This window comes from Camarhynchus parvulus, chromosome 7, assembly GCF_901933205.1.
Source record: "Camarhynchus parvulus chromosome 7, STF_HiC, whole genome shotgun sequence".
Classification (NCBI taxonomy): Eukaryota; Metazoa; Chordata; class Aves; order Passeriformes; family Thraupidae; genus Camarhynchus; species Camarhynchus parvulus.
In genome coordinates, this window is record NC_044577.1 from 1,820,292 (window position 1) to 1,847,994 (window position 27,703).

Consider the following 27,703-nt stretch of genomic DNA (forward strand, 5'->3'; position numbering starts at 1 on the left):
GGAGATGTTGAGGTTTAGGGGATAACCTGCTCCTGTTGCCTGTGTCCTCCATCCCCCTCAGCTCCTCCTCGCTGGATTTGCAGTGTAAGCCTGGAATTTTCTCTGCTGGGTGTGGAATTCACTAGGAATTCAGCACTTCAGGAACTTGTCAGCAGCCTGTTAAATAATCCTGCTGGCACTCTGGAGCCACAGTGCCCTGAATCTGCCTCGTGTTCCAGCAGACATTCCCCTGCTGTGGTCCCCAGGGTGCAAAGTGGGAAAAAGCCCCTTGCCAGTGAAAACAGGGAAACAACTGGATTTCAGAATTAAACACATCCTTCTTCTCTTGGGGGAAAGAATAACAGGCTGTCATCCACAGCCACATTCCCAGCCATGACTTGATTCCTTCATCTTCTCCAAGTCAAATCTGTTCTCTTGGCAATCAAGTCTTTTTTAATATATCCACCTGCCACAGACATTTGGGAACTGCTCTTTTGTCTTTGCCTTGGAAACACTCCCTATTTTCTGTCAGTCTTTGCTCCTAACTGTGCCTATTTATCAAAATGGTAACTGATAGGGGCTTTTTTCCCCCAGTTTTATGCCTCTTTCATCCCTTCTCTTCTGATTCTGCCTCTCCAGCTCCTCGTGGCTGCTTCTGCTATCCCTTTGCTCTGCTTGTGTCAGTCCATGCCACGGTTCTTTTTTACCCCACTTGCCTCCTTTCTTCTTTGCATTCTACAGAGCCAAGGCTGAAAATGCCTTTTCCAGCTCCTCTGCTTGCTTCTCCAAAGAGATCCATCTGTGGAGCAAGGGCTGGAGCTTGGGAGCCACTGCTCTGTGCTTCACGCTCATTTTTATTCTCCCTAGTTCTGAGCTTTTCCCTTAGTCTTTCTCTTCCCAGAATATCCATTAAACACCTCTCCTCTGCCAGCCACTGGCTCTTCAGTGCTTCTGCCAGGCACCAGTGGGACTCCTGGCTCTTTTTTCTTTGCCTGTTTCTTGTTTCTGTATCCCAGCAGATCTTTGCTTGTTGGAAATGGGGAAGTGGGGAAAATTGCTTCTTCCTCCTGCTCTGTATTAACTTGCTGGAGAAGACACCTCTCCCTGTCACAGTAGAGTGAAATAATAGCTGGGTTGGGTCTCTTCCCTTCCCCTTGGGATTCATTCCCTTCTTCCTTTCTTTCTTTCTCATTGATTAGGACCAGGCTCTGCTGGTTAAACCAAGAGCAGATCAGATGGCAGAGCAGGCTCCCCTGGGCCAAGCCTAGTAGGTATCTAGCTGGATTCCTGAAAGAGAAACCAGCTCCAAGGTGAACATCAGGCCCCAGTTATCAGTTTGAAACACCCCACTGCTCCGTTCCTGCCTTCAGAAACCCAGCCTGCTGTGTTAGGACTCTGCTTGAGAAAGGAACAGAGGAGGACAGCAGCTTAACACACCCACTGAACGGGCACAGCCTGCAGGATCTTCCAGGAAAAAAAATTTAAAAAGCCCAATCCTGCCTTTCAGACATGTAGAGCTTTATTACAACAAGCTGCTGGCAAGTGTGAGTCCCTGGGTGCCACTGATGTTTGTGTCTGTGTGAGTATCTATGACAACAAATAAACCTAATGTTTGGGAAGTGTCCTTGGGAATCTCACCGGAGGGGTTGCTGCATTAGGTCGGGAACACTTTGCATTTTCAGACTTTTAATTCCTAAGTATTATGGAGATGAGTATGAAGTACTTTAGGAAAATGAACTAATTAGTTACCAGATTTTATTTTTCTTGTGTGCAAATGGGCCAGCTCAGACTAATGCTATTTACTTTAGCTGATTCCAGACTTTTGGATGTACAAAGGAGGGAATATTTTTAGGAGCTTTAATTCTAAGCAGGAGGCTTAGCCTCAAGGTCAGTGGACTGTGGGTATCCATGGGTCACTTGCAGCCATTTGAAGAAGGTAGGAAAGGGAATCTAGACTCAATTTTTTGTAATGGTGAATTTTACTTCTAGAGAGTTACAAATCAAAAATTGGGAAGGCTGGAGTTATCCTACAGAGCAGTGGTCAGGATGGGCAGGTCTGTGAGAATGGATCAATATAGTTAAAGGCATAATAATTATGCTAAATAAATGAAAATGTTTAATTGGACCCATCTTTCTGTTCACAGGAGTTTTGCCTTTCTCTTTGGTCCACGTGCCTTTTGGAACAGAAATGTCTCTGCTATGCCTGTAAAAATTCACAAAGGCTGAGGACAATCTTGCCTTCGGTCTACAGCTGAAAACTACAGAGACAGAAACTAGGGCAGGAATTGGGTGGGGAAAAGGTAAAGACTTTTTGGGCAAAGTGATTTGGGAGCAAGCAGGTTGAGGAGAGCCTGGTCTGTAGAAGAACTGTGCTTGTTGTGGCTTTGCTGATGGGAGGCTGTTGAGATCTGAATGAGCTTTTCGTGTTGCTTCTGCATAAATTTGTGTGCAAGTGTGGCAAGAGGTGTGCAGTGCAAACCCTGCCTGATGGAGAGCTGGGTATCAGCTCACAAATGCTGGAAGTTCTGAGCATTCCTGCAAAAGGTGCTGAGGGAAAACCCCATCACAGGCAGAAAGCCCGAAGTGCCACGGCACTGAAATGTGTTTTTCCCTGGTTTTGCATTGGTGAACTGCTTGGAGAACAAGACTGTGATTCTGCCTGGCTGAAGCAGCCTCGAAAAAGGCTCAAAAGCAACAATGTCTTATTCTCTGAATCCCTGTGGAAGTCAATGGGAGTCTGCTTAGAATGAGGACGATTAAATAACATCAGGACCTGACCCTCTTCCCAGTGAATGCAAAACCTCTCAGGGAAAGGAGAGATCAGTCAGGGAAGATCCCTAAGGGCTTTGTGATCTCAGATAGCTGAGTGTCTATCTGGAAAGGAATCACAGTGTTTGGAAAGCTGGTGAAGATGTGCTTATGTGCAGCATTGGTGCACTTGGTGATTAAATAAGAGTTCAGGAGCACGACTTGTTATGTTGAAAGCCCCTTGGGGAGCTCAATTTGCACCTGTGCTGCTTTAAGAATCTTCTTTTCATTCCTCAGAAATTCGGATAGTTGAATGAGCAAAATCCAGGGTTGCAAAGAGCCCTTTGCATGTGTTTTCAATCCCTGCACAGAGGTGGCAATCATAAATCCAGGCGTCAAACTGGAAATAAAACGTTATCTTGGAGTTTGTGGTGATTTAGAAAGCAGAATTGGTGATCTTATCAATGCCTCTCTGGAGATGTGACACCAGGGTTCAAGTGGCCCTGCTGTTTCAGATACCTTGCAGCCAAGATTTATCTGTGTGTGGGAAATAGATGGATCCAGGGGCTTCCTGCTGGTGCCCCCCAAAGCCATGGAGCTGCCTCCATTAATGTCAGCACACTCGTAAATTCTGAGCTTGCACTGAAGGAGGCAACTTCTGCCACTGCACAGAAGCTTCCAGAGGTGTCCCCTGCCTCCTGTAAATCCATGGACACCCAGTAAAGTAGATTAACTGCAGGTGGACTTCATAACAGCTGTCCCTCCTTTGGAATTAGAGGGGCTCACACTTCTAAAAAGATGATCCCATAAGCAAGAAAGGCCTGAAGGGGTTTTTTTGTTGTTGTTTTGTTTCAAATGGCTTTCAGGTTAGGTAGTTGATTCCAATCTCTGGGAAAACAGGTTGCAGAGCTGTTGGCTCCACTCTCCCCTGCCATAAACAAACAATTCTCTTGTTTCTGATAACTTATTTCCCCTCTATTAAAGGAACCCAGTGGGTTATTTGCTTTGGTTCACTCCTCCCGTGAGCCAGTGGTGCATTTGCATTCCATTCCCCTGCTCCCTCCAGCCCTAAAGATGCCTGCCAAAATTAGTCAACAGATAACTACACAGTGGAAGCTTTTAAGAACGTGTTAGGAAAGGCTTGAACATTACCCATTAATGTTTACAGCTCCTAATTATGTTAATTAATCAGTCTTGGAGGCTGGCTGAGCCGGGAGCCCAGGGGCAGGATTTCAGTTCCCACAGATGTTCTTTAAGTCACTGCCATGGCTGCTTGCAGCGAGGAGCTCAGCAGGATGTGTGTGCTGGGTCCTGGACAGCCTTTCCTGGGTGCTTCCTGCTGGATTTTGAAACTCCCAGCACCTGGGAGCAGGCTGAGCTGTGTTCAGGGAGAGGGATGCTGAGTGGAAGCTGTCCCTGCAGAAATGCCTCCTGGCAGGGGAGAGAGGCACTCAGAGAGCACCAGCACTAATTGTTGAGATACAGGGATTGCTGCTTTGGCAAAACCTGGGATTGCTGGCTCTGTAATACAACAGGTGAAACTAGTGATAGAAACCCTCCCCTCCAGACACTGCCTCTTCTAATAATGTTTCTTTACTTCTGCAGGAAGACCAAGTGTTTGGGCAGAGGACACCCCAGGCTGTGCCATCCTCTTTCAGAGGTTCATTTCCATAATTCAGACCTTGTCTTCACTCTCCTGAGGAAAACCAGAAGATTTGGATAAGAGACACAACCCTGCAGTGGAAATCAGAAGGAGAATCTCCTTGTTTTTTGCTGTTCTCCAGAAGAATTTGGTTTGTATAAACTGCATGAAGTACAAGAGGGCAAGTGAAGATGTATTTAACTCCAGGTGAGGACAGGAGAAAATATGGTAGAGGTACAGATCTCTTTCTAATTTAGTTCAGCTCATCCTCATCTGGTGGAATTAGCAGTCAACCACTTATTTATCCCCATATGCTGATTTTTACCATGACCTCACAGTTGCTCCTGGCTGGTAACTTCTGCTCCTGGGTGGAATGTCACGTGCAAGTGGTTTGTGAGCATGTGAGAATTCTTTAATGATGACAGGGAAAGCAAGGAATGAGAATTTTCATTAGGTGAAAAGAGAATGGTTCTTCAGCCATCTACAAACAGCTTCTTGTGGCAGCAACTCCTCTCTGTGCTGAGTATCAAATGCCAAATACCAAAGAGGCATTTTTTGGGTAGGCTCCTACAGCAGGAATGCCCCTGCAGTGTGGGAAACAGATTTGTAGGGAATTTTTAAGTCTGACAGAAGGTTTACATAGTATATATTTGTATGTAAATACAAATTACAGCAGGAATTCCTGCAGGACTTCCTACAGCAGGAATGCCCCTGCAGGAGTGGCAGAGAAAAAGAGAATGGTTTTTCCAGACTCACAGGGTATTGCATGGAAAGAGGCCTGTGATCAAGGGGTTGGATGTCTCTGGTTGTGTTGCGAAGATCTTCAGCCTGGCGCTTGCTCTTGGACAACTGTCTGCTGGAGTGCCTCGTGCCACCAAACCTGGTTTTTAAGCAATTTTCCCATCAGCTGTTCCAGGAGTGGCTTCCATGCTGTGTGGAGGCTGCAGCCCATGTTTCTGGGCTGCTGGAAAGCAGTGCTGGCAGGTTGAGGTGAGGCAGATGGGACTGGAAAGCGCCGCGAGCCCGGATGGTTCGGAGCCGTGATTCCTCAGAAGCAGAACAAGGGATGCTGCTGTTGGCACTGCTGGGGTGCCATCCCTCTCTGCCCTGTTGGCCAGGCTTCCCTGCTGAGGAATGGCCTGGCAGCTTCACCACTGACTCCAAAAAAGCAGAGTGCATGGAGTGGGAAATGCCATATGGGCAGCGCCTGACACTGATGCCTCAGGTTTAGTTTTTATATTTTTCACATTCTGTACTGCTTTAGTGTGTACTTCTGAGCTTCATATTAGGGGACAGCAAGCTCTCCTCACAGAGCAGGGAGACAAAACAATTCCTTCTCTAGCTGGGGACCAAGGACAAATGATCCAAATTTCAGGCCCAAGAGCACAAACAATGTGGACTGAAGAGAGGAAAAATAAGAAGGATGGGACTTCATAACCTAAAGCTTTAAGTGGACAATTAACTCCAATATGCAAATATAGCAGAACTTACAAAATTTAGAGACCTCATGACCAGTCATGCATTTTGTGACCATTTTGGTTCATCTGGAGTGTAGCCCTGGCTGGGCTCTTGTGCTGCCCAGGGTGGATCCATTGAGGCCTCCTAATAAATCCCTGCTTTATTCTTTAGATCTGTCTGGTCTCTGTTCTAGGTCAGCCTTGACAAGGCATCAAAACAAATGTACACTTTCCCTATTCTGTGGGGTTTCAGTGCAAAAACCTCTCTCTCCATTCAGCTCCCTTCTGCCTCCCCCTTCCCCACCCCCTGCTGCCCAGGGAGCCCCAGGAACAGGAGTATTGGCAGTAAACTCAGCTCCACAAAACAGGCTGGGGAAAAAAGGGAAACAAAACACCATCACTTCCTATTTCTTTCTCTTCCCTCTGCATCAAAGCCTGGGCTGGCTGTCAGGAATGTTCAAAATGAATAAATAAAGCACAGGAACCCCCCCTGCTTCAGGAGGAGTCTCATTCACTCACCATGAAGCTTGGCCAATTCCTTTTCTGACAGTACTCGAGTCAGCAGGCAGAGCAAGAAGATCATTCAAAGCTAATCAGTAAAGTGTAAACCTATTATGAAAGCACATTTACCCCTCACTGCCTCCTCCCTCCCGAAAACCAATCCCCAAATCTGTGGGAATAACACACAGCCTCCATAAAAGTTGCTATTACTTAGATCCCCTGTTATTAGGTCAGTGATGGCACTGATGAAATGCTCCCCAGAGCTCTGAGCAGTGGTGGATAAATCCTGCCAGAAATTCATGGAGTAATTTGTTACAGCTCGAGGGCATGAGGCACAGCACAGCAGAGCCCGTGCATGAGGCTCTCCCCTGTGATTCTGGAGGCCATCTCTGGTAATAAAAACCTCATCTTGATTTCTCATCCTTTGTATTGATTTCTGTCAGAAAAGACTTGTCTTAGACAAAGATACTGCTGTATTTCTCTGGATAATAAAGGGATCTCTCTCTCCTTTTCTGCCCATCCCTTTTTGAAATTCATTTTAGGGATGACTTTAACAAGACTTGTTATTTGAGAACTGGTTTATTCACTGGGTAAAGAGTTGAGAAGATGACTGGCTCTGCATATTCAGCACAAAACCCTAAATGTGAAATTACAGAAAAATGGGTTTGGTGTGGAACAGGAAAGGAAATGGAAGCTAAAACCCCAGCTCTGCTGTATCTTAATATGAAACTCTGTTATTAATTGCATGGATGGAATGTGTGGGACTCAAGTGAATACCATCCAGACTCAGATCTATAGAATCATAGCAACTGCTAATTTTGCATCATTTGTACTCCTGCTCTTGGAAAAAAAATAAAAGAAGGGCAGGTCTGTAGGTAAACTGCATGATGCCTTCTTCACAAAGCTTTCATAAACAATTATCTTTCTTTTCTAGAGTGGCTGGACACTCAGGTTTCCACATGGAAATCTGGAAGGCTTTATGTGAATAATTTGCAAACCAAAAAAGAGCAGCTCCACAGAAGTCAACCCAGGTAAATTGAAGGACAAATGGTAAGGCTGAAAAACGCAATGTTATATCAAAATTATTTTATCTTCTCTGCAGTAGGATTGATATAAGCAACCAGAACAATTTCATTTAGTCTATTCCTTTGGGTTTTGCTTTCCTTGGCTTTTTTATAACCTGTCTTCCTAAGAAGCTGCTTTGGGACTTGAAATGACTGAAGCTGTTCCCTTGTGCAATGAAAGCGATAAATATTTACAGCAGCTCTTAAAAGTTGAGAAATTTAATATGTGCTCATTCCTTTTGTAATCTAAGAGTAACCGTGCTGAAAGACAATACCTGCTAATTGTATTTTCTATCACAGTCCTTTCAGAGTCAAAGATAAAATGTGGAAGTTTGGCTTTATTTTCTACTCCACACAGCAACATTTATTCAAAAGAATCTTTGTTCCCCTTTATCTATTTATTTAATAGACTATAAAAATGGTAAACTCTGTCAAAAAGCCTAGTTGAAGAATAATTTATAAGCTACAATTAGCTGTTGATCTGTCAGACTGGCTTTGGGGAGAGCCAAAATATATCCTGGCAGGTAATAATTAATGCAAACCTTGACACTTCAGGCCTGGCCCTCTGCTGAGCAGGACACAGCTCCCAGTTCTCTGGCAGGAAAGCCTGGCTCTGCAGGATACACACACTCCCCTTGTGGAGAGATATGCTGATTTTTTTTGTTGTTTTTAACCCCCTTTGGATGCCAGCAAATGTGTTTGAGGGGAAAGTGATTGTGGTCACTTAGACAGAGGCCTGCTGTGAAGAGCAGGGCTCAGGCAGCTCGCTCTGGTTCCTCTCAGCTCTGTAAATCACTGCCTCACTCAGCCAGAGTCAAATGAGCTCCAGCACTGGGCCATGGCCAGCCTGTGCTGCAGCTGATGGCAGCTCTCCCACTGCCTTCACCAGGGGCAGAATTTCATCTGCTAAATCACCAGAAGGGCTTTTATCAATGAGAGCTGTCTGGTCTTGGCTGAACTGTACACTAATGATTTTTAGGGGTCATGACAGAGAGTTCATTTGAGAGGAGAGAATAACAGGGAGTGTGATGGAGCTTGGAGCAGCCTGGCCTAGTGGAAACTGTCCCTGCCCATGGCAGGGGGGGGAATGAGATGAGCTTTAAGGTCTCTTCCAGCCCAAACCACTCTGGGCTTCTCTGATCAAACACTGACTGCAACAAGTGTGACACTGTCCCTCTGCCACCAGCAATGACCCTGCTCTCAGGCAGGCCACAGAACTGCTCATCTTGAGCCAAAAAGCAGTTTTAAGCCTAATCAGACAATTTTGATAGGAAACTGTTAATTGTTAAAATATGATATTGTTTCAGATGGGTGGGTTATTGTACAAGGTTGGAAGGGAGCTGTTTTCTCACCCTGTATCAAATGCAGCAGAGCAAGCCTGACTGGAGGCTTATCTCTAAGCACCCTGTGGGTGTATCTTAGTCTCATCTAATATAATCCCCTGCTCAGGGGATTATCCATAAAACCATCCAAGAACAGTTAATGTGGTGCTTAAATTCCAACATCTGCTTTAATCTTTGTTAATTTTCAAATCTAGATGAGATTCAGAAAGACTACTGAACCTGACTAGGCAGACCAGAAAAAAGGAATCCTTGGAGCTTGTTTAATCAGGTATGTTCATATGCTGTGCTGCTGCTGTGCCTCTAGCCTTGAGTCTCACCTGAAGCTGAGATATAAATGGAGCAAGCAAGTCCCATCCTGCTTGTAAGGGCTGCAAAAAGAAAGCTCAGCACTTTACGTGCCACCTTAGACATGAGGCTGAGGGCTCCCCTGAATTAGGCAGCAGGAGTTTTGATGAAGTGCCCTCTCAGCCACCCCTCTGCACCTCCCTCCACTGAACCATGGCTTCAGCTCCCTCAAATGATCCTTTGGATGGCTTAGGCTGCTGGTTGGCTCTGCTGTTAAGGGTCTCTGTGGACCAGATTTAACTTTTAATAGTGTCTCATAATGTCTTTAAAGAGGTTTATGGCTCAGGCTGGTTCTCTGGGAGATTGCCTGTTCCCTGCTAATCTGCTACAGAAACATTGCCATTGGTTCCTGCAGTATTTCAGGGAGTTCTCCCCCAGCTCCACAGCCAAGTTAATTGGACACAATTGACCTATGGTAGAGAATGACTATTAGGTGAGGAATATTAAGCAAAGGGAATAAGATCTTCCTGTAGCTCAGAACATGCTGGGAGCTGTGGGGAATGGCAGGAAATGGCAGCTCAAGGAGTGTGCAGAGCAGGCCCTGGGAGAGGGCTGATTTAAGGAATGGGAAAGTGCTTTGCAATAACTGAGGTTTGTAAAACCAGCAGCTCTTTCCAAAGGAGAGTAAAAATACACCGCTGTCTTGAGAGTCTGTAAGAGGCAAAAGTGCAAGAAAGAAGAGAAACAGGTTGTGGCAGACCTGTGAGAGTGCTGGTTTTGATCATTCTTTCTTTTTTAACAAACACTTCACCGGAGCACAGCTGCCCAAACCTGACTGAAGGAGTCAAGGAACAAACAGGGCAGGATTTTGTCAGAATGCATTTGTGTTTCCAACTGGAAACTGCATGCTGAAGGCAAGTCCAGTACCCCGAGCAAACACTCAGTGATTAATGGGCACGACACTGGTCCACAAGACAAATATGAGCCCTGTAACATCCCTGAGCAGCTCAAGACACAAAAACAGTTTGCAGAGCAGCTTTATGCAGAGCAAATGAAGCCTTGCTGCCAAATCCTGGAAGTTTTGGTTGCTGCTTCCCAATTTACTTTCACACACTGATCCTCTGGATGGGGTAAATCCCATAAAATTATAAAACCAGCCCATATTCCCTAGGACAAGAGTTTCCAGTGTCAGAATTGCCAGTCTCAAAAGTTCTTTGGCTGAAGTAAACTTCCTGAGAGAAGCAGAGGTGTCAGCAGAGGGTTTAAAACAGTGTAAGTATGTGCTTAACTCTACTGAGACGTGAAGATTCCCTGAGATCAGCAGAGTAAAGTTCCATTTGGGGGAGTGGCTCCAAGGTCAGGCCTCAAGAGCAAAAGTGCTTCAGATTCATGGCTAATACCAGCAGCAGGATGGCAGTGCCAGTGACGTGATGTGATTTGCTATGGCAAATAATGGTCCTTCCATCTCATGGAAGAGTGAGTTCTCTCTTTTAAACCTCAGGGAGAAAAGTCACTGCTCCTCAAGTTTAGAGTGTGCTGCTTGTAATTCCAAAGACTGGGCCCAAGGTAATGTGCAAGGTGAAGCTGTCCCACATGAATATTTGTGGACCTGATCCACAGCCAGTGACTGAATGAGCACCTCTGACCCCTGCCAGGAGCTCTGGTCTCCCCAGCCAGGAACCCTCCAGCTCAGCATTTGGGCTTTGCAGCTGGGCGCAGAGCTAACTCCTCACCTGGGACTGGCACCACTGCCTTAAAGATGGGTTTTGCAGTTTGCAGGAACTCAAAATCAGGCTCTTTGGGGCAAGTGGGCTGGTTCAGGGGTCAGTGTTTCTGCTCACCTGCACTCGAGGAAGCACTGGGTGATCTCGTCCTGGAAGGTTTCTTTGATGTGGGGCCCCTCTGCTGCCCTCAGCTCATGCCTGAAGGAGAAGTTTGCTCTTTCCTGGACTTCACCTTCCAGGACATTTGTTTTCTGCAAACTGATCATTACCTCCAACTCAGGAGGCAGGCTCTGGAAATGAGAGGAAAAAATAAAAGGAATGAATGAAAAGAAACTTAATATTTACTGGAATGCCAGGTTGACAGTGAATCTGAGCTTAAGCCTTAATTTACTTGCAGGAAGCCAGGAAAAAAAACCAACCCTGTGCTCATAAAAAGTGCCTGGATGCACACAATGGGCTATTGTTGGTATTTCAGCATTAATTAACAACATTGCAATGTACAAAAACAACCTTTGCAGCGTGGGATCCTGGATCTCAATGAGACAGGTGAGAAAGCTGCTGTTCTGCAAATGCCAGCTTTATCCATGTCAGAAGGGTGCCAGGGAATTTTTTAATTGAATTTTCAAATGTCTGGACTTCCCATTGGTGCTTTTTAATTAGCCAGTATTGTTTTTCATTTGTGCACTGAAATTTTTATATGCACACTGCTTGGTCAGTGGTTTCCTGGTATTTTGTTGCAGCTGGTCAGACTCCTTTAGGAAATGAACTTCCCTTGAGGAACAACAACAACAACAAAAAAGGAATAAACACCCCCCAAACACTATAACAAAAATCACAGCTCCCCAAGTTTCCCATGATTTGATAACCTTGGAAAGAAGGGCTTCTCAGCCAGTTTCAAGTCTTACAATAATTTCTGCTCTGTGATTGATTTTACACATGTAGTGTGAGGGAGAAAAATGAAAGTCTTTCTGGTATTCAAATACAGAAGCATGAAAAAACCCATCTGTGTGGGTGGGCTGAAACTTTGCATTTTTCAGCTTGCAATCTTTGATAAAATTAAGATGTTCCCAGTGTTTTATAAGCTACTGCTACCTTGTAAGTGTAGACAAAAATCTATTTTAAAAATTAACTTGTGAACTGGCTTTGTGGTTTTAGGTTTTCTTAATTCTGGAACAAATTGTTTTTTTCATGTACTTGGGAATTATTAATGATATTGTCTGATGGTATACGGCAAATTTAAGAAGGGAAAAGAGGAGAAAATATGACAATCTGGTTTTGTAGTATAATTTTATTTCTTTTCAAAGTCAGTGACTGACATAGGTGGCAGCATATGTGAGCAAAAGCTTGGTTTGCATGAAAAAAACCAATATAATTTTGCTCTGCCTTTCAACTTTAGAGCATACAGAAATTGTCCTTAACTGGCACATCTCAGACTGATTCAGTAATGCATTCCTCTTGCTCTGGCGATGTATTTTCTGGTGAGCTCCAAGCCCCAGTTCCTGAGGCCTCCCGTGAAGACAAAAAGCTCTGTCAAAGCTTTGGCCAGCTCATATTTAAGATCTGTTATTCCCTGGTTTTCTGTGCTTCCACCAGGTTCCAAAAATCACTAATAAGTGCCAAGCAAGTTTGGTTTCTGAGCACCCAGAGGGATCCCCCAGTGTCCAAAGCAAGCACACAGGCCCCATTCAGGAAAGCAATTTACTGCATCTGGGATGTGTGACTCGCACTGTGCTCCAGGAACGGGTCAAGGCCACCAGGGAGAAAATATTCAGGAGGAAATAAGAACAGCAGTGTGCTTCTGAAAGGTGGCTGCACATGTTCCCTCCCTGAATATGTGACCCCAAGCGCTGCCTCTTACCCTGAGATGTTACCTCTGCTCAATTCCCAGTTTTCAGGGAAGTTGAGTGTTTCCAATCTTCCCCCTCACCAGCACCTATTTATGAGTATAACACAGCTACTATTGACAGTGTTTATTTGTATTTCACCATTGCCTGCCTTGCTGATGTTAAACAAAGCCCAGGACAGCCAGATGTGATGCTGCTCTCTCAGGAGCTCCTTTGGAAACCAGAGGAGCCCTCACAATGCCTGTTTTCCAGACTGAGATCCAAAACCAACTCCTCTGTTTGTGTCCCTACAGCAATCCTCAGGGGATTCCTGAGAAATTCTCAGCAGATGGGCATGAGGATGCCTGCAGCTTTAGGGAGGCTGATGGAGAGACACAGGCTCCTCTCCAGCACAGCCTGCACAGTGAAAGGTGAAAATGTCACCAGGTGAGCAGGGAAGGGAGGAATCCTGCACCACCTAACTGCTGGGTGCATGATCCCTCCCTTCTGCTCAGGCTCTGGCACTCACCTGAGCCTGCAGTGAACCAGTTCAGCTCCCTAAAAGGTGGAAAATAATCCCCTTTGTCTTTTCCTCTCCTCCCACCTCCTCAAGTTACTCGTCTCCCACCATAACAAGGTGGATCAGCCAGCCAAGGAGCAGCTGAGGGCCAGTGCCACAGCAAGGGCAGTGGGACCAGAGCAAGGTGGGGAGCAGCAGCACAGGCAGCAGAGCTCCTCCCTGCCATCCCAGAAGCTTTGCAGCTCCTCTGAGCTGCTCTCCACTGCATCTTGAGGGAGCCTTGGGTGACCAGCTCGCCCCACTGTGAATTTATTCAGCCTCCCTTTCAGCAGCCCCAAAGCCAGACGGGGTAAGGGCTGTTTGAAGTGGCAAACACGGAGGTGCCAATGTGAGATCAGCACTAGGAAATTCTTCTCTCAAAAAGAGAATTGCTACAGCCCATATCTGATGTCAAGAAGCTGCTGTGGACACAGCCCAGGTAGCTCTGAACCAGCTGCCTCAGATGCTGATAACAACAAGGCCATGGGAAATGTTCTGGTTGGCAAAACCCAGCTCAGTCCTGGGTAAATATTTGTCCAGTTCCCTGTCTGAGCACCATTCAGTTATCAATACATCTGCTAACAGGAGTTTATCAGCTGTGCTCAGCACCAAGGCTGGAGTACAGACACAAACCTGCAGAACAGCTTATAAGAAATTATTTTATTTTATTTTATTTTATTTTATTTTATTTTATTTTATTTTATTTTATTTTATTTTATTTTATTATTTTATTTTATTTTACTACAAGAAAACAGAAGAAATGAGAATTACTTCTAGAACAAGACCCCAGCCATTCCCCTTCAATGTTTCCTTAAAGAAAAAGCATGAAAGAGAACAGAAGTTGATAAGGCTGTATTCTCCTCTTTCCCCCAGTCCTCTTGATTTCTTGTTTGGCAGTAACACACTCCAGCTGTGATGGGAACAGGACATGAGGAGCACAGCTGGCTGTGAGAAATGAGGCCTGAAGGACTCAGGGCTGACTGATGTGGCACTTACACAGAGTGCCCCATCCATGAGGGAAGAGCAGGAGGGGTCAGGAACCCAAGGCTGGCTCCTGTTCTGGCAGAGGAGAACCAGGAGGAAAGCACTGGCTGGCAGTGAGGACATCATGCCATGGGCACTTGGCTTTTAAATAAAACAGCACAGGTGAACAGACAGCTGGCTTGGCTCTCTGTTCTGTCACTTTGAAATCAATGCAGTCATGTCAACAAAAAATGAATGGACTTGAGGAAAACAAGGATGAGGAGACATCAAAAGAATTTATGTGTACGTGGGCTAAGTGAAATGGGGACTGTGTTAAAAACATAAGAACTGACTCAAGAGTGTGGATGCTAAAGGAGGTGAATTAATTGATAAAGTTGGGAGGGAATAAGAAGAGGAACTAGACAAAATTAAGTGTGGAAGGGAATTTAGCAATATAATCTAAATATAGACACTGGGGCAGTGGGAGCTGCTGAAGAGATGTAACAAGATGTCCAGAGGATGGAACTGTCAGTTCTCTACCATTTGTCAGGAATTTTCACAGAAAATGCTTTTCTTTTGTCGAGTAAATGATGATATAAAATGTTTTAGACTATTAAAACACTTAAAAAAAAGGAAAATAAACTATGAACAGCATAGGTGACACCTTCCAGCTTTGCAGCTGAAGAAATCTGCTCTGTTAAACTTGCTTTATTTTGTCCACAGTGTTCTTGACCTAATCACAGAAGCATGTGTCACCCTAAACCTCACCACCTTCAGAATTCTGTTTACCATGGAACCTCTGTTAACAGTTTTCATTTGGGGGTTTGGAACTGGATGGGCTTTCAGGTGCTTCCAAGCCAAACCATTCCATGATTTTATGGTTTCAGCATCAAACACATTCCTGACCCTGTTTCATGAATGAGGAGCCAACTGCACAACCTGTGTGCCTTGTGTTCATCTCCAGGTGCTCTTGGGCCTTGAAAAGGAGACAGAATTTCTCCAACAGCCCTGCTGGAGGTTCTGTTCTCTTGCCAACCAGCAGAACTCAGAATAAAACAGGTCTGAAAAAGCTTTGGCCATCTGAAGAGGGAATGCAGGAGGGAATAGGAAGTGAAATGGCTGGAGAGTGCCAAGACAGAGGATGAATTCCAACAGCTCCAGCAGGAATGCTGGAATCCCTGCTGGCCAACCTGTGACCTGTGCCTTGCAGCATCATGGAAGAGCTCTCCACGTCTCCACATGGCTCTTGTGGAGCTCTGAAGTTATCCTGAGTGTGCTTCCACAGCCCTCTAATGTGCATGGAAGGAAGACAAAAGCCAATTTATTTCTAACATCCCTTCTCTCAGCGCCTCTAATGTTCCTGCTTCTGAATCAAAGGGAGGCATTCTCCAGGAAGATGCTAATAAATAGCTTTTCCTTGGGGGAAGAAGCATTTTCCCATCTTTAAGAAATTTCTCTGGCCATGTGAAATTCAAATTTGTTAACTTGCCCTACAAACAGCAACTCATTTAGAAACAAATTACAAATATTAGATGGAGACAGTGAACTTGATAATGCAATGCTGCCACATCAGTTGTAGAATAATGCATCTTAATGAAGGCTTCCCATGTGAATAAACCATTATATTTACAAGCTTTTCACAGTTAATGACCCAGAACTGGATAACGAAACTCACATTTTTAGTGTGGTCCTCTGTCAGCAAAAGTATACATATTAATAATTGATGTTGCTGTAAAAATAGGACATATTAGGAAGATTCCTGAGTTTGTGGGAAAATAGGACTACATGGTCCATTAACTTAAAAGGCTTATCTAATGTTTGATGGGCTTTGTCTTTAAAATCCTTGTTTAAATTAATAAGGCAAAATGGACATTTGTCTAAAAGAGAATTTTATTCCAACTCATCAGCCACGAGTGTGCTGCTAAGATTCTTCTGTTCTGTTCTTTACTCATTCCCCAAAACAATTTAGGTTTTAGGGAAGGGGATGATGCACCAACAGAAGGGAGCAGACATTTCCTACAGCTCCCAGGTGAGTCAGTGGGATGAAGGACTCTGTGGGTGATAATGGGACTGGAGAACCTCCAATCTGGAGACAGGGTGGAACTGACAGAGAGTGGGTTTCGATGGGATATTGGGAAGGAATTCCTCCCTGTGAGAGTGGGCAGGCCCTGGCACAGGGTGCCCAGAGCAGCTGTGGCTGCCCCTGGATCCCTGGCAGTGCCCAAGGCCAGGTTGGACAGGGCTTGGAGCAGCCTGGGACAGTGGAAGGTGTCCCTGGAATGGCAGGGGTGGCACTGGATGGGCTTTAAGGCTCAACCAAAGCACTCCATGGTTCCACAGAACTGTGCCTGTTTTCCCTCCCCACCTCAGGGCTTTGCTTGCTCAGATCCCTTTCCTGGCTGGAAAGCCGTGCCTTGGTGCTGAGTCAGCTCCCCAGCAGAGCCTTTCCTGCCCATTGTGAAACACTCCGAGGTGTGCAGGCTGCCTGAGCATGCTTGGGGCTGCTCTTCCTCACAGAGGAGGAGGAGGAGGAGGAGGCCCTGCTGTGGAACTAACCGCTCCTCAATTGTTCCATTAGGAGGGCAAGAGGCTCGGTGGCAGTGAAATAAATACATTTCATTTCCCTCCACGTTGGAAGGCCAACGTCCCTATTATGCCTGAGAGGTAGATTTACTGCAGCTTTTATTACTGGGTACTTAATTTAGGACAGCTTCTTGTCGTAGGCCTGGAACAGCAGAGCTGAAGCACATGCTCTGTGGTTTTATGGGGCTTCAGGAAACGTTCTGTCACAGCCAGCATCGCCCCCAATGGTAAGATTTCAAAATTTGGACCAGTTATGTAGCATTTTTTCAGTACATTTACAGTTTGCTTCTCTGGGGGAGAAGCTTAATTTCCAAATATTTTTAAAGTAAGTAGTTGTAATAGTCACTTATTTTAACCAGCGGTGAAAGGGAAATTCTTTTTTTTATACATTTGGATTACACAGGGCATGTAGACTAAAATAATTTACTGTCAGAGCAGCTTGGATCTTGTTCTTTACTTACAGCTCTTATTCTTCAGGTGGAAGGTGTCCCTGCCCATGGCAAGGAGTGGAATGAGATCATATATAAGGTCTCTTCCAACCCACATCATTCTGTGATTCTATGATACAATTCTGCTGAATTTTGAACTGTGATCCAAACTGCATTTAAAAGTTTGCTAGAGGATTGAGCTATGTCCTTGCTTTATTTCCTCAATATAATTTGTCTGGCTGAGGGAAGAATAGATTTTTAAAGAGGTCTCTTATCTTGTGCATCATAAAATCATGGAATGGTTTGGGTTGGAAGCACCTTAAAGCCCATCAAGTTCCAACCCCCCAAATGAAAATTGTATTAATAGAGGTTCCACAGTACACAAATGGTGATAGCCACATCAATTATATGGCTGAATTCCTAAATTAGGCACAGAAAAAAAGGAACAAGTAAGCAAAATATATTGCATTCATTAAAGCTTCCCTACTCTCTGACTCACTCCAATGGCTTTGCCAATTAAAGTAATTGTCATATGCATTCAAACAAAGCATTTGTAGTAGGAAGCCTTGCTAAAAAAGTACTGAAAATGGCTGGTTTAGAGATTCATATCATACATATTTAGAAATATATTTACATGCAACACCTTTTAGGAGGATAAAGAAAATTTGAAGGTTTACATGCAGGGCCAGATGAGTTTACACAATTTGGGTTTTGTTTATTTCTCATATGATACCTGGGCAAGCTGTTAAACTTGACTAAACATGGCAAGCATGTTCTGGGCTCTGAAAGGCAGTGATTTCATTGTTAGTATGACTGCAGCCAATGAAAGCCAAATTATTTAGCATTCTTTCTTCCCAGAGTCTTTCTGTTTCAAAAATAAGCAGGCTTAAAATTTCTATTGAAAACAGGACAGATTAGTTATCACTGCTGAGATGTGAGAGAACAGAGGACTTTGTGCTGACACCCAAGCAAGCAAAACTCATTTTAATCTTAAACTTGGCAAAACCAGGCCTGATCTGCACCACTGCTGTAGCTGCCCACTCTCAAGAGCTGATGAAATATTTTAAATTTCACTTGATGGAGTTTGTACTTTGTTAAATCCTCTGTAATATTTATTTAGCCATAGTCTATAATGTTTACACAGAAAGCTATTCTGGGAAATGCTGATTTTATTTTTTCTTTCTGACTGGATGAAATGAATTATATTTATCAGGAATTCAGAGAAGCAGGAATGTTTGGCAGACTGTTTTCTCAGATATAAATAAAGCGTTAACCAAGACAACATGCCTAAATTTGGGTATGTTTAAAAGAGGTAAAAAGGAGAGAACAGCTTTTTATTTAACACCACACAGATCCTTTCATGTGAAAAGGATCATGGATTGGTTTGGGTTGAAAGGGATCTTAAAACTCATCTTGTTTCATGCCCTGCCAGGGCAGGGACACTTTCCACTAGCCCAGGGTGCTCCAAGCCCCATCCAGGCAGGCCTTGGATACAGAGGAAGGAAGGATGTTGGAAATACCATGTCAGAGAGTCACAGAGGAGCAGGTGTTGCACCTCCAACTCTTTGGGAAGGGCTGGAATTTCAGGATAGAGCTGTGTAAGTGTAAATTCACAGCTGTGAGACCCTAAACTGGGGTTTGATTTGGTTTGTCCTGCAATGTGTTGGAAGTCTGACATCCTGGGAGATGTGTTTCCATGAGGACCTTTAGGAGAAGCTGGATCTGGTGTGGTGAGGAAAACCTGATGCTCCAGTGGGAACCACAGTGGCTCCACACAGCTCATGCATCCTGCTGAACTGCATCCATTTGAGAAAAAAAGGCAGAAAGAACCATGAGGCTTTGTGCCACTAAAAGGAGAATTCCTTAAGCTATGGAATATTATTTACTTTTCTGAAGGGATGGGTCTCTGGATGTGCTGCTGGGCTTGCAGCTCTTCTGGAGAAAATGGAAGGAGGGGCTGCTCTGAGTCAGCTCAGGCCAGGGAGAAGAAGCTTGGGGGAAAATGTATCACAGAGCACTGCAGGTGGAGAGAGGGACTTGTCTTTCTGTATTCTGTTTTTCTGACTCCTCTAATTCCTGCTCAGCAGGTTTAGGGAAGGCAGTGTGATTTACTCTGGGTGGTGCAGAAACAACAAAATTCTCAGGAGGTCCAATAACAACTTTTACTTGTCAATGTTGGAACATCCTGACAAAATAAAGCATGTGGCAAACTTTAACTCCTCCAGACACAACAGAGGATTTACCAAAGCAGTGACTGGAATTTTTTGGCCTGACTTCCAGAATATTTTGAGAAGAAGAAGGTAGAACTGGACACAGCATAAGCTTGTTCTCTGTCATCAAGCAAAAGATGAAATAGAATCAAATTCCAGAAAAGATACATAATTTTTTTGTGAAGCAAGTAGAGAGTAAAGAAAATAACAGCTTGACCAGTGCCCAGCCCAGGGCAGGTACACAAAAGTGCCCTTGGCCACCTGGGCACTTGCTGGCTTCGTGTTCTTCCCATTTAATGGCTTTAAACCAACTGCTCCTCCAGTCCCCAACATCCTCCTACCCTCCCATAAATCAGTCTGATGGCAAACTGTTTATCCTAATGTTTTAGGTTAAACCCAGCCTTTTCTCTTTCCAGTAGCCTGTGCTCTGAGATTAAAAGTATAACTTCCTGCAGGAGAGTGCTGAGGGGGGATCCAGGAGCAGTCTGCACTAGCCTGAGACACAGCAGTTGCCAAAAGCCAGGTCACACAGCTCTGCAGCAAAATTCAACAATCATAACCTCTGAAGGGGGGCGTTTTAGTGACAGGGAATCTATAAATGCCAGAAGAACAGGCCAGTTTAAAAAGCTGGTGTGTTAAATTGAGCTGGGAGGGTAAAACAGAGCAGGTTTGCCCAGACAGCACGTCTGTGTTTTCAGACAGCTCAATGTGTTTTCTTGCCACATCAGTGTGGTTTAAACACAACCCCGTGCCTGGAGCAGTGGTTCTGGTGGTCATGCTGGAGCTGGCAGTAAACAGCCCTGTGGCAGGAATGTGAGGAAGATCAGGAAGCAGCTCAGGATACAGTTATCAAGATATATGTGCTCTTAAGAGGCTTGCTTCTCTTCACAAATTAAACTGGGACTGCAAAGTGTGATTTATCGGGGCTATGGAGAGCGTGTGCTGAGGGGATCATGCTGTTTCTGCAATTAGGCTTTAATAAATAATAATAATAATAATGAGGCTTTATTTTTGAGCCAAGAAAAATCTCCCTACCATAGGCTTGTTCTCTGTCATCAAGCAAAAGATGAAATAGAATCGAATTCCAGAAAAGATACATAAATTTTTTGTGAAGCAAGTAGAGAGTAAAGAAAATAGCACTGAATTAAGCAAAAGACTGGACAATTCTTGGGTTTGACACTTATTTTCCTATTTTTTAGGCCATGACAGCTGAATTTTCCCAGCAATCTTTTACACAGAACTTCAGATGGATCAGCTCTTTGTGCAAAGCAGTCTTTGTCTGAAAGTAACACAGACTTTTTTTTTAAAAAGCCCTAATTATAAGAGAATTTATATTTATTGCAACAAAAGTCAAGTCTCCTTTGGGATGGACTTGGAGTAATGGATGGTTGGGTCTTCTAATTTATCTAAGTCGTGCAGCATTAGAAAAGCAAATTCAACATATTTACACATGAAGATCCGTGGTCATTTTTTAGAGGGCTGACGTGATCATAGATCAAAGGGACTTGACCTTTGGAGCACCCTGCCTATCTATCAGTGGGAACCAATGTCTGCTTCCTTTGGAGACCAGGGAAGGGAATGCAGCATGGAAAGGGAATATAAAAACCCTGGAAAGAAGAACAGGATTTTTACAATTTTATTTAGACTTATCATTTTTTTCCCTCTCAACATGCTTTGATTATAAACTTGATAAAGAGCAATGAGTCAGAGTGCAGAGGAGCAAACATCAATTCTCTTGTTTCTAAATGGAGGTCAGGAACTGAATGCACTCGATGTGTTTGGTTTTAATTCCCCTCATCCCTCTGATGATATAGATTACATTATGCTCCCCATAAACCAGGCTGTTCACATCCTCGTTTCCAGTTCCTCCCACACTGGCCACCATGAAATGAGGGCTTGGCTGTGAACCCTCAGATAACCGATGCCAGATTTACATTTCCTTCCTAAGGACTCGACAGAAACATCACGGGATTTGACAGGAAACAATCCCTTGTTCTGCAAAAGGTGCCCTTTCTAACTCATTTTCAGTACATCCCAAGAATTTAGGTCTGCACTGGTTAAAATCTTTGAGAATTTTAAACAGAGGCAGAATTGGCACCCAAGGTTCTGTTTAGCTGTTAGAGACCAGCAGATACTAAAGGCAGTAATCCCTAAGGTGTTACCTGTATTTAACATGGCAAAGCTTAGCTAAATGTACATTTTCCTTCCAAAAGGTAAGGTATTAATGGTATTTTTAACTGATGTGAGATGTATTCTCCAGGCACAATCAGTTTTCAGAACCCTATAAAGCAGCTAAGGGCAATTCCATTGCTGGGCAAGAAAATCCCCCAAACTGCCTGGGAAAAGCAGAAAGTATGTTTTAAATCAAAATTAAATTATTAGCTTATAAATTAATCACTTAAGAACTGTAGAACATGGAAGCATAAACAAACTTAAATGCAGAGCAGTGCTGAATATTTTTGTGATGTGCTGCTGCTTTGCTAGAATTTAACTAGAGCTTGGTACAAGGGCTGTGCTATGTGAAAAATGGATTTGTAGAAAATGTTTCAGATTTTATAGAAGAATACACTTGTAATGTATTATAATTAAGAAATAATTAGCTTCTAATAATAATAATAACATAAATTATAACATCTGCATTATCTCAGCCTTCACATAAAACTAAAAATAAAATAAAGGTTTTTAAACACCTCTCAGTTATTCCATCTCTAAATAAAAAAACCCTTAATCCAACAATGCTACTGCAGCTGGACTTGGGTGAGGCTTGACACCTGTTAGTGCCTCCAAAAACTTGGAGGGGGGCAAAAAGAAGGTCAAGAGCAAAGAATTTATCCTATTTTTGGGGTGTTTGTTGCAAGGAAGGTGGTGAGAGGAACAGATTCCTTGTGGAAAGGATACTATGATTTTTTTCTTTCACCCCTGTGCAATTTAACTGACCATGGGCAGCTGTTCCCTTCCCTGTGCCTTTGCAGTGTGATGCAAGGAAGATTTTGATTATTTTTATATGGACTTAGAGAAATATTGATGGATTAACATGCCAGTTCTTAGGTTTCCCTTCCCTGCTCTTGACATACACAGGCAGTGGTTTGCAAAGGGGTGGGAGAAGAGGATTTTGCTTCTTTAGTTTAATTAGATTTTAGGAAAAATTAATTATTTTAGCCCACTGTAAGGGCTGTCAAGCACTAGAACAGGCTGCCCAGTTAAGTGGCAGAGTCACCATCCCTGGAAGTGTTCAAAAAATGTGTGGATGTGGCACTTGGGGACATGGTTAGGGGTGGGCTTGGCAGTGCTGGGTTAATGTTTGGACTTGATAATTTTAGAGGGCTTTTCCAACCTTCATGAGTTCTACTCCAGACATAAGGCAGCTCACCAGTCTTGAAATCAGGACTGAAAAGCTGATTAATAAAATTTCCTTGCTGATCATGCCTAGGTCAAATTCCCTGGAACCCAGGGCAAATTCTCCACAGGCAGTTTCCACATCTGCCACACACATTGGAGAATGTATGGACAGCACAAACCCATTCAGCAGAAGACAAATTGTGCTACTCCTGTGCCATTTATCATTTCAGCTGAGCTCTGTATTCCTTGGAGACTCTTTTTAAAATAGAAGAAATCATAGAAATTAATTTCTCCTCTTGGGCTGAATGATAAAAGCCTGAAGAACAAACAGAGAGTGGCATTTTGTGTTCTGGAGGCACAGCCCCACTTACCATGCCCAGAAATATCATCTCCTCCTCTCTCAGCCTCTCTGTTTCCCTGCGCTGCCTGTGCCCACGCCAGACCTGCATTGTAAACAAAACTCTGATGAGACAAATGGGCCTTGGTACAGCTTCCTTGTCTGGGGCAGACACAGGAAAAAACAAATAGAGGAAGGAAAGGCACAATATACCATTGAAACTATTGCTTTTTAACAGGTTGCCATCTGCTATTCTTTTTTTTTTTTTTTACAAATTTTGAGGTTTGTTATCCCCTCATGCTGCTCTGGGTGGCTTCTAAAAACTGTCACTGCTTCATGAAGTTCAGACATAAGATTTAGGCTGAGCTCCTGCTCTCATCAGGCTGAATTGTCTGCATTATTCATGTGCAAGAACTCTTTGTGGAATTTAGCACTGACCTCCCTCTGTCCTTTTTTCCAGATATGGGATGAACTCTTCCCCTGGAGATCACAGAAAAAGGCATGAATTCAGAGATGCACTGAATTCCAAGGGGAGGCCAGAAAGAGCAACTGAGGTCATAAAAATCAGAATGGAAAAACAACGTGTAAGTTACAAAGCCATCCTGCATTGCCAGTGCAGGACTGGTTCCACTGATCTTACATCTGGGGGTCCTGTCTCATTTTTTAAGTGGTTTAAATGATGTATTTCACCTTGCTGGACACCCTAAAAAGGATCATTTCAGAAAGCTTCTCATCGTGTCAGCTGTGTTTCTGCCTACAGCTACTCTCCTGACCAAAACACTGTCATTTGGCTTTGCCAGAATTGCTGCTACACAAGAAACTCACCTTTTGAATGCAAGTGGCAGCATCATCTGGACTTTTAGCCATCGTTTGCTCCTGTTTTTTACTTTGCCTTTTCTCTTCAAGGTAAATTCTCCTCATGAAGGCTGCTCGAGCGCGGCCCTGGCGAGCCCGTTCTGCCACCTGGATCACTCGAATGCCCTCCTCGAGTGTCATGGCTCTGACAGCTTCCTTCAACAGCACAGCCAAAAAAAAAAAGGAATCAGCAAAGCAAAGTTATGTTTTGTAAATTGCCTGCCTCAGTTAGAAAATGACATCTTAGGAAACAAAGAGCAGAGACTCCTGTTGATGTGTGATGTGGAAGCCACAGTGGTTCGTGCAGTCCTGCTGAACCTGATCCATTTGAGCAGAAAGACAACCATGGAGCTTTGTCCTTCTAAAAGGAGAATTTCTTAGGCTGTGGAATGTTTTCCTTTCCTTTTCTGAAGGGAGGGTTTCTGGAGGTGCTGCTGGGATCACAGTTCTTTCAATGATAGTGGAAGGAGGGGCTGTTCTGAGTCAGAGGGGAAAAATGGATCAGAACAGAAGGGACTCCCCCTTCTCACTCCTGACAACCCTCATACTCCCCGTGGAAAGGCTGAATTAGTGTTTCTTGATGTTCATCTCCCAACTGGAGGCAGCTGATATTTAATTATTTATATTTATATTGCGTGGCACTTACTTTCAGCAGGGCTTTCTGGGACACAATTACACAGAATAGATTTCCTGAGCAGAATCCCATAAACCATGTGCAGAGCAGATTCCTGAGATGAACTCTGCTGGTTTTGATTTATGTTGGAGTGCTCCTAACAGCAGTGCCACGGACATGGAGAGCTCCAGTTGGTTACACAGCAGCCAGGATTTCCTGAGAGGATGAGGTGCAGAAGTGCTGACAGCCCTGCAGCAATCCCAGTGGTGAGTGAGCTGGAAGTGCAGCACAGGACACTGGATTTGCACTGGCTGAGGTGATTTGATTGCTGTTTATTGAATCCCCTGGCTCCCTGGACCCTGCCAGAGCCTGGTGCTCTGCCTGAGCTGGCTGCTCACTAGACAACCTCATCCCTAATGGACGCCACGCTGGAAAGGGGCATGAGCAGAACTCTGGGAAGCAGAAAGGCTCCAGGATAAACTGTGCTGAAACAGGATCTCCCCAGAGCAACAGCAGGAGAGCAGAGAACTCAAACAGGGGAGCTCTGCAGCTGCCCAGCAAAGCCTCTCTCCAGCAGGGAAGCCTGTGCTCTGTCTCTGCAGTCTGCCTGGGGCTGCTTCCATCCCTGGGGACTTTCCCTCTGTTATTTTGTGGGATCAACAGGCACAATCACTGCTGGACAATTCAGGGCAGCAGTGTGACTAAGTGGGCCATCAGCACTGTCTCTTATGGCTACACCATCCATGAATCCAAGTTATCCAGGCATGTAGGCACAGTTGTTTACTTCAGGGGTCAACATGCCACTCCCAAAAGGTCAAAAGTATATCAAACCCAGAGCAGCCTTCACTGCAGTGCTCATGTATTTGTCTGTAATGACTTTTGCTCTGCCAAAACTCAGTTTTCTGCTCCTCCCAGCAGCTGCAGCTCTGTAGCTGCACGGGAGAAACTGCACTCATTGTCCAGAGGTTATAAACAAGCGAATGCCAGCAGTCGTGCTGACCTGAACTCTGAGTTCTGCCTGCTCCAGGGAGGAATCCTGGGCCAGGACAGCTTGGTTTCAGTAGTGATGCCTCAGGATTGAGCTGTTATATTTTTCAGATTCTGTACTGCTTTAGTGTGTACTTCTGAGCTTCATATTAGGGGATGGTGAGCTCTCCTCACAGAGCAAGGAGACAAAACAATTCCTGCTCTAGCTGGGGACCAAGGACAAATGATCCAAATCTCAGGCCCAAGAGCACAAACAACATGGACTGAAGAGGAAAACAAGAAGAATGGGACTTCATAACCTAAAGCTGTAACGGGACAATTAAGTCCAATATGCAAATAGAGCAGAACTTACAAAATTTATAGACCCTGTGACCAGCTGTCCATTTTGTGACCATTTTGGGTTGATCTTGGGTGCAGCCCAGGCTGGGCTCTTGTGCTGCCCAAGGTGGATCCATTGAGGAGATCCTTTTAATAAATCCCTACTTTATTCTTTAACTCAATCTAGCCTCTCTTCTAGGTCAGCCTTCTCGAGGCATCAGTAGGACTAATTACAAGATGAAGGTTAGTTAGACAAATAAAGCACTGACTTGGCCAAAGTGCTGCTCTTTCTGACACTCTCACACACAGAAAGCAGAGTAGAATCATTCCAGTCTTACCCAGCCTTGAGATGTGACTGGATGTTGTTTGGCAGGGCAATCTAAGGTTTCTCTCTGCTTGTGCCTTATCTGTAAACACACTTTTACTTCCTCACTGCTGTAAAAGCACTTCTCACTTAGTGTCTCATGTTCAGACACATGTGGCTGTGAACTAAACAAACCAAACACAGTATGTAGGTATGAGGTACATTTACCTGTTCCAGCAAACCAGCATTCAGCAAAATCTCATGCAGATACTTCTCCCTGTACTGCAGGATTCCCAGGTTTTCTTTAATGAAATACTTTGGGATGGGTATTTCTATGTCTTCCTGGAGGAAGAAAGTCACAAGATGCTTTTTAGGACTGTATTTAAATCACATTACTGATTAATTGAACACCTCTACAAAGCAATAAAATAAAGACAGAGGTTGGTGAATATTTTTCTGAGTATTGGGGAATTTGACCTTTGTAACAGCTGCTGTTATGTTTCAATTACTTTAGACCTAATTCAACAAAAACAAATAAATCAACCCAGTTTGTGAACCGTGTGAGCCCAGAAATCTTTCTTCTTATAATGGCTCAATTATATTATCAAATTGCTAAAATATTTGGCAGGGTTGCTAGAAATTTAAACATGATTTCCACCGAGCTGAATACCTTTGGTTGTGTGATCATCCCACTTCTTGTTTTAATCAACATGAAAAATAGATCTGTTCTCTTGCCATTTTTTTTTACCACTATAAGGAACCAAAGCATAATCCTAGAGTTTTTAATAGGTATTTTGAGCTGTAGACAAACTGTCTGCCTGTGACTGTGGTATCTCAGACACTTCTTAAAATCAGACATGACCAGAAGTGCCTGTCTTTACTAATTTCTGTAATTAAGATGTAACTCATTTACATTTCTCCCAATTTCATACCCCACTCCCTCAGCTGCACACTGAGGGACATCCCTACCATGACACCACAAGAAAACTTCCAAGTTGGGCTGTGCTGATCCCTGATGATTTTATCAGTGCAGAGGTCTGATCTGATAAAAGTTTCTAAATATTTGTCTTGCTAAGCTCCCTGTTTGCACCTTCCAAGAACCCTTGGCAGTTGATGGAAATGATTATATGCTGTACTCTGAGTGCAAATCACTCCGTGTGGATTAAAATCTGGAGGTATAAGGAATCAAGGTTTTGTCTGGACACCCTCCTGGAGGGTGAGAGGATTTTTAGGCTGCCAGGGAGCAGAGTCAGTGTAGGAGCATCTCTGATGTCTCACCTGGCTTTTAATTCCAAGTGATTCTGGATTGTGACTTTTACTGACTGGAAAAAGGAGACCAAAGCCCCAGTGCCAGGGCTGGAAGGGGTGGGGAGCCTGCTTCTCTTCATAATCTCTTTTTGGAGAGCAGCACTGAAAAGTCAGGCTTGGGATGTTTAACCTCAAGTCAAATTTGTGGCTTTTTAAGCCACTCCCAGCTCCATGTGGGATTTATGGATCCAAATACCTTCACAATTACCCCAGGAAATGGAGTGACTGGATGCTGGAAGGCAACTGCACAAAAACACAAGGTACAGAACTGGGGAAATGGGAAAGCTTGGCCTTGCAGTGACACAGTACAAAACAGGCAATATCATCACAGAA

The 27,703-nt window shown here is 44.1% G+C and overlaps 1 protein-coding gene across 1 annotated transcript in view; it reads right to left on the bottom strand.

Moving 5' to 3' along the window:
• Positions 1-27,703, bottom strand: part of IQCA1 (IQ motif containing with AAA domain 1) — a gene marked incomplete at its 3' end in the record, with an annotated part of 105,978 nt that overhangs the window by 64,779 nt on the left and 13,496 nt on the right. Inside the window, exons 3-6 of the mRNA XM_030951921.1 lie at positions 26,291-26,404; positions 23,811-23,996; positions 23,020-23,091; positions 10,861-11,033 (exon numbers count right to left, since the gene is read on the bottom strand). Coding sequence (XP_030807781.1) covers positions 10,861-11,033; positions 23,020-23,091; positions 23,811-23,996; positions 26,291-26,404 — 545 coding nt within the window. The remainder of the gene's footprint in view (positions 1-10,860; positions 11,034-23,019; positions 23,092-23,810; positions 23,997-26,290; positions 26,405-27,703) is intronic.